This window comes from Ursus maritimus, unplaced genomic scaffold, assembly GCF_017311325.1.
Source record: "Ursus maritimus isolate PB19 unplaced genomic scaffold, ASM1731132v1 scaffold_25, whole genome shotgun sequence".
Classification (NCBI taxonomy): Eukaryota; Metazoa; Chordata; class Mammalia; order Carnivora; family Ursidae; genus Ursus; species Ursus maritimus.
Window position 1 is genome coordinate 4,230,140 of NW_024425008.1, and position 11,423 is coordinate 4,241,562.

General features: G+C 55.8%; 1 protein-coding gene across 3 annotated transcripts in view; it reads left to right on the plus strand.

Annotated features, from left to right (window-relative positions):
- Positions 1-10,922, plus strand: part of WARS1 (tryptophanyl-tRNA synthetase 1) — a 32,077-nt gene extending 21,155 nt beyond the window's left edge. For all 3 annotated transcript variants that reach the window (XM_040641428.1, XM_008697823.2, XM_008697815.2), the window contains 5 exons: positions 2,446-2,546; positions 4,237-4,349; positions 4,556-4,729; positions 8,679-8,819; positions 9,697-10,922. In XM_040641428.1, coding sequence (XP_040497362.1) covers positions 2,446-2,546; positions 4,237-4,349; positions 4,556-4,729; positions 8,679-8,819; positions 9,697-9,858 — 691 coding nt within the window. In that variant the 3' untranslated portion in view covers positions 9,859-10,922. The remainder of the gene's footprint in view (positions 1-2,445; positions 2,547-4,236; positions 4,350-4,555; positions 4,730-8,678; positions 8,820-9,696) is intronic.
- Positions 10,923-11,423: the final 501 nt, after the last annotated feature.

The window sequence follows — 11,423 nt, forward strand, 5'->3', positions numbered from 1 at the left end:
CCCTCCCACGGTCCGATTCACATGCGCCCCCCAGCACACCAGGCTCCACCTTGGCCACATCTGGTATGGGGTGAGGGGTGGCCATACTCCGCTGGGTCAGTAAAACAAATAGTCACTGAGTGCTCTCTGTGGCCAGTGCCCTCCTAGGCCCTGAGAACCCAGCAGTGAGCCAAGCAGGGTCGCTGCCTCGCTGACCGGAGGTGCTGGTGGGGCAGAAACAAACACCTCCTGCATCCACGATGATGACAGTGGTAGGCGCGGGAGGGGCCACCACACACACACACACACACCCCTCTGCACTCTGCACATTCTGAGAGAATTCGGGATCCGAGGCCACTTGCCCAGCCCATCTCTCTGCGTTCTGCACTTGGTGTCCTCAACCTTGCTCAAGAGGAACTTCCTTTTTCTTCATGAACTCAGAGTAGAAATGAAAACCCAGATGACTTGTACATCAGAGGGTCTGTGCTGCCTCTTCTCAGAAAGACCTTTTAGGTTGAACCTAAGTTCAGGAGAGAGTTTTAAAAGTTAAGTCCTGTTTTCAAATGTCTTATTCCCTTTAAGAGTTTTTTTGTTTGTTTGTTTGTTTGAACAGTTGAACTTTTTTTTTTTCCTTGAAATTTAATTCAAAAAACTCAGATTTTTAATTTAACAAAGCTCCTTCCTGGTCTTCAGGAGCTGAAACTACAACCAAGCCAGCCTCCACCCTCTCTTTGGGTGGGAGCGAAGCGGCGAGGGCCCCATGGGGAAAGAAGCCCAGGGCAGGCAAGCTGGCTCTGGACGCCCCGTCCCCACACACGTTTCTGGCCCTGTGTGTGGGCCCAAGGAGGCCTTCCTGCCAGGAGCCGTGGGGGATGGAAAGCCACTGCACCGGGGATCTGAGAGCTGGTGTTCCAGACCCAGCCCTGCTCCTGGTTGGTGTGGTTCCTTTGGGCAAGTCCTTACATTCTCTGAGCCTCCGTTAGCCTGTAAGTCAGGGGCTTCGTACTAGTGAGAGCAGTCTAGCGGAGGGGTTCGTCAGCGTGCCTGCCTGGGTTCACCTCCTGACCACCGTTTCCTGTGTGATGGGCACCTGAGTTATCTGCTCTCTGCCCGCTTACTCAGCCCACTCCTTCATGCAGTAGCTATTCCTTGAGCATTCCAGGGAGCACCCGTGTTGGGAGCATTTCGCATGCTGCCAGGTTCCCAGTGTGTCCTCTCTCTGTAACACGGTCCCTAACCCCACCCCGACCAGTGCCCTGGGGCCGAAACTCAGCAAGCTGCTACGTGAAAGTGGCTCTCTCCCCTCTCCTGCTCCTGAGTGGGACTTGGTTCAACTCTGCCCAAGCCCTGGTGTGGGGTCTTTGCCTTTACAGTCCTCCCTGCCTCATGGCTGCCCCCAACCCAGGCAGCCAGTGCCCCTATATTTCTGACACCCCACCCCCACCCCCGCATCTGCCCAGGGACATTCAGGAGTTCTCCATCCAGGGACAAAAGTCTTAAACTTTTTCAAAAGCTGCAAGATGTGGTGAGAAAAGCATAGGCGTTGTGGCCAGCCGAGCCTGGTTTTGGATCCCAGCTCTTGTGCTCACTGGGTCTGTGACATGACCCTTAACCTCTCAGAGCCTCGGTCTTTACCTGGAAAGTGGAGGCAAGGCTGCTACTTCAAAGGGGAGTTGAGCAGTGTTAATCCATGTCCAGCACTTAACAGCTCCTGCCACATGATGTAAACACATAGTAAACAGTAGCTCTTCCAGTTTTTCTCTTTCTGTCTCTGTGGGGCCTGACACCTGCTGCGGTAGAGAGTAGAGCTGCTGAGCATATTAGAGATGCCATATAAGAAGTCTCTCTGGGTTCTGTCCCCTCCCTGTATTTGCTTCATCCTCAGCCTAGGTCCCTCTGGTAGCAGAATGGCTGCTGCAGGTCCAGGCCTCCTGTCTGCATCCCTCACCATCTAGGAGAGAGTATCTGGTTGCTTGAGCCAGCCACTGTGGGCCAGCCCTGTTGAGCATGAGGTCATCCTGCCCAGACAGCACCGCTGCCGAAGTGGACGGGGCCGTGGCAGCTGGATGCGTTGGTTTCTCTGCAGATAGTCTCCCACCACACAGAACAGGGTCTGTCTCACAGGAACGCTCCCTCGGGGCTCCCATACCGAAAGCTCTACAGCACACTTGGCCACTGACCCTGGCAGAGCTGAAATGCTCCTTGCAAGCCACAGAGTCTGATCCTGTTACGTTCTTGCCTCGTCCGCCCATCATCTGGCGTCGGTCTCACACTGGTTCCCACACTTCCCTGGCAGCTCCGCTTGGCCTGCTGCAGCTCTTCACTTAGAGATGCCCTCTGAGCACCTTCCTGCCCAGCCTGTGTCCTCAGCCCACAGCTGCATACTTGGGCTGCACCGTCTGCTGCTTCGGCTCTGGCGGGCGGCTGCCCTCTGAACCCGGTGCTTGATTCCGATTGTCTTTGCAGGATGAGCCCAGGCTTCTACAAGAACGTGGTGAAGATTCAGAAGCACGTTACCTTCAACCAAGTAAAAGGCATTTTCGGTTTCACTGACAGTGACTCCATCGGTAAGGAGCTTGCCGTGGCCTGCAGCCTGGGGTGAAACACGGGCGGCTGCCCGGGGCCCAGCTGCCTCTCAGGTGGCAGCCTTTGCCCCTCACCTCCCCACAGCGAGCCCACGGGCAGGTCTCCCTGGGAGCCGGAGGAGCTGGTGCCATGCCTGCGGCCCCATTTCTGGGCCTCGGGGCTGTACTTCAGGAGACCATCTGTCACTCCTCAGTCCCCCACTAAGAGGTTTAGAAGGAAGGAGAAGGGTGGGGATGATTAGAGTTCCTCTGCCTGCTCGTGGGGTCCCAGCTAGTGTGGGTGCCTCTGCTAGAGGCCAGGAGCCTCTTCCCCTGTAAGAGCTTGAGCAGAGCCCTGAGGAGCCCACCCTGCCCACCTTCCTTGTCCTTCCGTGGCTCAGCCCCCTGCACAACACATGTCCCTTTCCATATACTTCCATGCCTGTCAGATGCGTCAGCCTTCTCCTCCTAGTCCCACAGCTCCTGAAGCTAAGAATTGATCCCTGAGACTTGTGGGTCTCCTGCTCCCCTCCCCTATTTTGTTTCTGGGGCTCGGCTCCAGGCCGAGCAGCCGCTATCCCAGGACAGCATCCCAGGGTGTGCCTGCGGGTGCCACATGGGAGAGCTTGTCCTGCTGGGAGGGGCACAGCCCAGGGCCCTGGCGCTGAGGGACCATCAGGAGCAAGAGCAGAAACGCCGCCGTGGAGAGGCCTCACTGGGGGGCTTTTCACATGAGCAAGAGCCTTTTCTTGGATGTTTCGGTCAAATGCATTCCTGACAATTGGGACATAACCCTGTGCTTTCGAGAGGGTTTCTATTGTCGGAATGCCAGCATTTCATGGGAAGATGTCTCAGGGAAGGCGGCACTGGGCGAGTAAGAGACAGTAGACCTACGACTAGCCACACACGCTGTGCTGCCCGACACCTGGGTTTGAGTCCTGGCCCAGCCGGCTGCTTGCTGTGTCTTAGCTGTGGCAAGCTATGTCGACAGTCTGAGCCTCAAAGTCCATGTCCATAAGTGGGGGCCATGTGGCACTTTTTTGTAGAGGTGTGAGCAGTAGACGAGCCCGGGGAAGGCCCCAAGCACAGCCTGCATCCCCATGCAGGAAATGGCCGCCACTGTGTGCGTGAACGGGGCACTGGTGGTGGTGGCAGCGTGAGTGTGCCCACGTAGCACAGCTGGTGGGGGCTGGCCCAACACCGCTTGTCCGAGCTCACACAAAGGTCAGTGCCCTTGGACCCCTTGTGCAGGTCTAAGCAAATAGCAGTAGCGGTGTTAACAACAGCACTTGAAATCTGAAAACAGTTTTAGGTACCAGGTCATCGTAATTTGTATGATTAAAGGCGAGGAACAACTTATGTGCCCGTGGGTAAAGCCTGGCTGAACACTCCCAGACACATTTACAGGACAATGTATTTAACAACTACCCAAATGAGGGGAAAGGTGAGGAAAAAACTGGATAGTGTGCAATCACAACAGAAACGCAGAGGGAAATTGAGAAGACATGAAAAGAGACACACACTGGAACTGTAGATTGTCTCTCTTCCTTACTGTTCTGTGCTTTCTGAGTCTCTAGAGCGATGATCGCGTCTCTAAAGGGGAGAACGCCTGTTCGTGTTCATCCCTCTTGCTGGGTGAATTAACCAGAACAGGAGTCAATGTCGTGTGTAAAAATACTGTGTTTGCACTTAGGGAAGATCAGCTTTCCTGCCATCCAGGCTGCCCCCTCCTTCAGCAACTCATTCCCTCAGATCTTCCGAGACCGGGCAGACATCCAGTGCCTCATCCCCTGTGCCATCGACCAGGTCAGGAGGCAGAGCGAGGCGTTGTTTGGTCTGGGGCGCTGCACTCTTTGATGGGGATGGAGGTTTTAAAAGGTGTTGGGCCGGGGGCGGTCCTGTAAGCTACTTGGGAGCTGGGAGCTTCCCATGGAGCCACGGAGGTATTGTCCACGGGCTGACAGCCAGCCTGTTTCTGCCAGCTGTCCTCAGAGGCCCCTCTGCCTCCACAGGATCCTTACTTCAGGATGACAAGAGACGTCGCCCCCAGGATCGGCTACCCTAAACCAGCCCTGCTGCACTCCACCTTCTTCCCCGCCCTGCAGGGGGCCCAGACCAAGATGAGCGCCAGCGACCCCAACTCCTCCATCTTCCTCACGGACACCGCCAAGCAGATCAAGAATAAGGTGAGCACCGTCTGGGGTGGAGGGGCAGCCTGTGCACACAGAGCAGACGTGCCATACACACACACACACACACACACACACACTCGCAGGCACGCACACGTGTGGCGTGACTGTTCTTCCAGCATCCTCGCCACGGCGCTGGGTTCCAGGATCAGTGACAACGGCTGCCCGTGACCTCAAGGCGGCTGTCCCTGTTCCCCAGCACCCGCTGAACTTGTGAAAGTTTGGATTTTTCTTCTCTTTCTTCTCTGCTTTTCTCACCAGTGCTCTGCTCTGGAAGCAAAATCATGGCAGTTTTCTTTTTTTGTTGTTGTTTTTTGTTTTTAAGATTTTATTTGAAAGAGAGAGCATGAGTGGGAGGAGGAGTAGAGGGAGAAGGACAGACAGACTCCCCGCTGAGCAGGGAGCCTGACTCGGGACTCGATCCCAGGACCTTGAGATCATGACCTGAGCCCAAAGCAGACGCTTCACCGACTGAGCCACTCAGGCGCCCCGTGGCAGTTTTCTTGAAAGTAAATGATAGAACATATTCTAGTGAATTTTCAAGCAACGGTCATAGTCCAGTAGATGGACCAGGAGCTTTGTGGTTTTGGGCTTTATTTCTCATGGCGGAGACAGTGGTGAGTGCCCTTAGAGGGATGAAGGCCAGAGAGGATGACCAGCTCAGCCTAGGTGGGGCTTAGGGGCCGCACATTCTCACGGACACTGGGAACGGGTGGGGTCCCTTCAATAAGACAGTCGTGTCTGACCCGGCATGCAACGGGCACTCAGCAAATATTTGTCAAGTCACCAAAGAAATGAGAATTAGGAATCCGTTTGATCTTTTTTCCTTCCCAGGGCCCTGCTTCTGTTGCTCAGGGCTGAACTACAGGTACAGCCCCCTCGCTGTCCCATGAAGCTGTTGACATTTTATTTGGAATCAGGTGTGTGTCTGTGGGTGGGAAGTTTATAGCAGGAGTGACCAAATCAGTATCTGAGGTGTGTAATACAACCGTCTGCAACCCCTTCCAGGGTCCCTAGCGGCTTCTGGTTGACAGCGAAGAAACCTTTGATGTCCAAACTCTCTTCCACCCTCTGTTGGCAGCTGGTATATTCAGGGCTTTTCTTAGCCTTTCACTACTGGTTGGAAGTTCCAAAGCACGGAGTACAGAAGTGGGAGGGGGGCTCCTCTTCTCTGCAGAAAAGAAGGCATTTTGTTTGGTTTTTTAGTTTTAAAGAAGTCATTTTTGGATCCAAGGCATTTTTCCTTCACTTAGGGACCAGCAAAGGCCCTGAGGGCTGCGTGGGCAGTGAGCGTGAGGTCAGGAAGCACACGGCTGCAGAGGCCGCGAGGGTTGTGAGCGGCATGTGGGGCAGGACTGGCCAGGGGTGGGGCATTTGCTCCGGCTCTCCTGAGAATAGCAGCAGTAGCCGGGCTGGGCACACGGCAGCTTGGCTGTGTCATCTCCTGCCACGTGGTCGCCTGTGTGATCTCACCAAGTCCTGTCAACCACCCGGGAGGCCATGTTCATCTTGTAGGCAAGGAAGTCAAAACTCAGAGGGACCAGGCAGCTTCCTATGTCCACGCAGCTGGGGAGTGGTGGGGTTGGGACCGGAACCCAGCTCCCCAGTTGCATGGGCCCTCCCATGGCCTAGAGTCAGGAACCCCAGGTTGTCAGTGTCCTGCCGCTTCACTGCTGTCGGTGAGTGACCTTGTCCAGGTGAGACATCTCTGAAGTGGGAGCCGCTGTACTGACTTCATAGACTTGAGACAAGGCTTACGTTTGATCACATGTAAAAAGTGTTTGTGAACTGTGGAGTGCAGCCCAGATTTAAGAATTTAGTTCAAAATGAAGAGTTGGTCAGCTGCTTTGCAGGATAGGCCAAAACAGGCCTTCCCCAGGCTGTCACACAGGCCCTGCTCTGGAGCCCGCCAGACCAGTCCCTCCTGCCGGCAGCCTCGGAGTATGGAACTCCTCTTCAGGGACGAGTGTCTGTGACGCAGTTTGCCAGCCCGGCTACCCACTTGTGATTTTGGATCACAGGAGCCCTGTAGTACCCATGCCCAGAGCTGGCCTGGTTCAGTGGCCTCACCCTGCCCTGGGCCTGGGGGCTCCTACAGGCCAGCTCAACTGTCCATTGGATTGTAGCAGCCAGAGTGCACTCTCTCTTGGAGTTTGGTGGTTGAATCAAGCTCCCCTGTCCCTCAGCCCAGACATCCTTGCCAGGCATAGTTTCCTTTTACACCAGATCACGCTGGTTTTGGTATATCTCACTTGCTTTTGTTATTTTGGATCCTGGCCCCTGCATTCTGGTCCTCACAACCAAGGCTGCTCTGCACCCTAACCCAAACCCGTTTTCCTGTTGGTTTCCCATGAGGGGGGCCCCAGCCGCACTGAGGACCAGCCAGTCCAACACCAGGCAAACTTAAGCCATTGTCAGAAGATTGGTGTCCCAGGAAGGGTCAGCCTGGCTCTGCCATTCACTGCCACATTCAGCAGGTCCTTGACACTGCGCCCCGTTCTCGCTTGTAAGATGCGGAAAGCAGTACGGAGGTCACTGTGTTTTTGGCAATTTAGTGATGTGATCATGGTGACGCCCACCATTCATGGCACGTCTTGGCCCCATGGGAGGAGTAGTACGTGGGTGGCAGCGGCACCCATGCATCTTGGAAAACATGCAACAGACGCACCTTTCCTCATCTTGCTGTCAGACGAGGACCGGGAACTGTCCCAAGGCCCTTGGATAGCCTTTAAACCAGCCCTTGGAGCCTGGGAGGCTCTGTTCTCACGACTTTCTTCCTGGTACTAGAGGGTCTTCCCTGAGGCCTAGCAGTGACCTGGCTTCGCCTGTGAGCCTGAGCATAGGAAGAGGCCCGTGTGGGCAGGGGCTGCCCCGCGGCACCATCAGACCCCCAGCGACTGCCCAAGGGCGCCAGAGCTCAGGAGAACCCAGTCCTAGTGCTTTCTCTTCCCATTTGTTTTGTAGTTTCCATGGTTAGTGCAGTTTGCTTAACCTTGATGAAGGCAAGGGAAGATGAAGGTGCACTGGTCATTCCCCCTCACCCCGCCCCGTCCCCACCAGCATCCGGCCGTCTGTGCTTCCCCTTTGCGTGGGGCACAGAGCAGGTGCCGCTCCCTGCCACTGGACAGCCTCTGCCCTGGGGTCTGCCTGCTGCTGGTCCATAGCCCTGGAGCATCCCGTTAGCAATCTGCCCTGTGGTCCTGGGGAGGAGGAAGAAGCCTCTCAACCTAGGAACCGTCGCTCTACCCACCCTTTTCCCCAGTAAAGAAAAACGGTGACATTTGTATACAGTGGGTCTCATGTGCTCGTGGGAAGAAGGTTGAGGAGACTGTCCTTTTTGGCTTTTCTTCTCTCGCTTCTTGGCCCTGATTTCTCCAAGATTATCTTGAGTGATTCCAAAAACCATTGTGCTAGTATCTGAGTCTTTTTTCAGCTCCGGAAACTGCATATTTTTAGGTGGGGCTGCCTGCAGGCGCTGTCTCCGTCTGCGTGTCTCCTGGGCTCTGCTCTCCCTTTCGAGCCCCACTTGTGTGGCTCCTGTTCTCCCTTCCACGGCAGAGGAGACAGCAGCCACCCTTCCTGCGTAGTCTGAAACTCGAAGGTGCTTGTGTCCATCTGTCACCTGAGGACACTTCCCCCGTGTTTCAGCATGGGCAGTGCTTTGGCTTTCCCAGCTCTGTTGTGCGTTTCGTGGGTGCGGAGGTTCAGAGCTAACCCGTTCTCCCCCCCTTCTCTTCAGTTGGCCCCATTGGCACAGACCCAGGCTTGACAGACAGGGAGGAGCAATTCGTGGGACTCTTCCGAACATGAGCCCCAGCCTCCCAGCCCTGGGACCTGACAAGGCAGAAGGCAGTCACTGGCCCAGCTGCCACCCTCGGCTCCCAGCCAGTTTCCACACGCAGGGCGGCCTGAACCAACTAGCATCTCTGTGCTCTTGCTGCCACAGGTCAACAAGCACGCGTTTTCTGGAGGCAGGGACACCGTCGAGGAGCACAGGCAGTTCGGAGGTAACTGTGACGTGGACGTGTCCTTCATGTACCTGACCTTCTTCCTCGAGGACGATGACAAGCTCGAGCAGATCAGGAAGGTGAGCCCACAGGCTGCAGGGTCCAGCCGGCCCCCAGCTCTCTCACGGGACATGGGGGGGTCTGGCAGCCGAGCTTAGGGTGGTCGGAGCCCCTCAGGGCCTGGGCCTTGGGGGCAGGCCGTCAGCTGAGACAAGGTGAAAACCGAGGAGGTCCATCTGTCTTTAGTCACGTGCCAAGAAGCCTGGTGATAGTTTGCAAAAGAAAGCACGGGGCAGTGTGGTAGTCACCCACAACGGTCTCCCGTTACTGGACGCCACAGACCAGTAAATTCAAACAGGACAGAATAAGAGTTCAAATAATTCCCCCACCGAATTAGCGGGGCTTTGCGTTGCCGTAGTGTCGGCAGGGGCTTCGAGGCTCACCCAGGTGAGGCGAGGGTTGTGGCACGGCCCCTCAGCAGCAGTTTGGTGAGAAGTAGGAAGAGCCCGAAGAATATCTGTAGACTTGACCTCAGGTTTTCTGGTCCTTGGAATCTTTTCCACGGAAGTAATCCTGACTAAGAAAGAACTCGCCATACAAACATGTTTAAAACTGATCATAGTGAAAAGTCCAGGACAGACGGTACAGCACAGGGGACGCTGACTAGGCGTTGCAGGAGCCGGCAGGGCAGGAGGGAGCTGTCGGTTGTCCAGCTTGCGGAGCTCTGGCGCCCAGAGGGGAGGGCGGGGGCGGGGAGTGGCGAGTCACGCCCCGCATCAGGCAGGATCCTCTCCATTTTAAGAAAAGCATCGTTTAAGGTGCAGGTCCTTGGACTTCTGGGCGCTGCCCCTGTGCCAGGCTCTGCGTGGGTGCCACGGGCTGGGCGGGCGCCCCGAGGAGTGAGGTGCCCGGGCACATGGAGCCGCTCGTCACTGCGGTCTGTCTCCTTCCGGGCAGGATTACACCAGCGGCGATATGCTCACTGGCGAGCTCAAGAAGACACTCATAGAGGTTCTGCAGCCCTTGATCGCCGAGCACCAGGCCAGGCGCAAGGAGGTCACAGACGAGATAGTGAAAGAGTTCATGACTCCCCGGAAGCTGTCCTACGACTTTCAGTAACACTCCTTTTATATGTGCTTACAAGGAGATGTAATTTACCAATAATTCCAGCCCCATCAAATCAGCACTACCCGTAGGCTCTGTCACATGGTAATTACTGGCCTGGTATCTGGAAGCCCTCTGTGTGTGTGTGTGTCAGTACTGTGTTTTCCCGTGACACCCTCCTTTCTGTCTCCTGTGGGCAAAACCCTTGGGGTGATTGGGTGCCGGCTAACATGTCATGGTCAGACAAACAGTCCAGCTGGAGCCTCTCCCACAGAGCAGCCCTCACCTGTGGGACGTTTGGCTCCACGTCCACAAGCCAGCCTGTCAGGTCCACAGGACACCTGCTGTTCCCTACACACCTTCAGACCTGCTTTGTGAAAGTGTGTAGTCTATACATCTGGAATCAAAACAGCACGAGCATAAATTAAAATGTGCTTTGAAAAGTCTACGTGGGGAAGTTTAATGGGCACAGAGGTATTTCAGCCCGTGCCCAAAAAAATTTAAAAGAATTGCCAGCCGAAAGCTTTGCTGTACGTTTGGCTAAGCGAGCTCCCAGCTTGAAAGCTGCTTTTCACATTGAATATTGGTCCAAGTTGGCTGGGTTTGACTAAATTGAGTCTTCTGTGGGCGAGACTCCGGTTCACTTCCCACACTCCAGACCATGCATGCACCGCACTCAAGAAATCATGCTTTTCCCTGAACGTACTAATACTTCGTTCCACCAAGTAATCCTTGACACTCCGCCCTGAAAGCCCATGGCCGCTTCACGCTGCTTGTGCCAGATGCTGAGGGGTCTGTTGTCTTTGCAGATGCTTTTGTTTTGACACTTGACTGGCGTGGAAGTCTCTGCACAGAGCAGTGCCCTGGGGCAGGTGGACGTAGCTAGAAAGCGCGCGGCAGCCGGCAAGGCCCTGAGCGGCGCATCCACGGGAGGCCTGGTTAACTGTGCACCCTGTGTAGTTTGGAAACGCTAAAGACCTATCTCAGGGAAGGCCCTGGGTTGAGGGGTCTGTGCTTTCTGGAAGTACGGGGTCCACTCCCTCATGTCACTCGTTGGCGTGAATAAACTTCCTCCGGTCCTTCCTGTGTCGCTGTGCTCTGTCTGGGGCTCGAGGAGGGAGCAAGCCTGCTTCAGGCCCCGGCAGTGCTGCACCTGCGGCGTCCCCGGGGTCCAGGGGGTCACAAGATGCCTTCTAGCCATTGGCAGGCGCCCTGCTGCTGGCTCTCCTACCTCATGGGACACCTCCAGCCACCCAGTGGGGATGTCTCAGCAAGCAGCTGTCCTCCGCACACAGGCCGGGCAGTGCCTGTGCTGGGTGGTATGGGAGCCGGCCTGGGCTCTAACCTGGGCCACCCGGCCACCTGAGGCCGAGGGCAGAGGCCCTGCCGGGATGGAGCCCCAGGCTCCCTCTACCTGCCCAACCTCAGCTGCAGGTGGGGAATCTGAGGCTTGAGAGAGGGCAGCGTGACTTGTCCAAGGCCACACACTGAGTTTGTCACAGAGCAGGCCTGTCCTGCCTTATTTGCTGTCTGCACACACACACACACACACAGAGGGACCATTTCACAAAGGAGAGCAC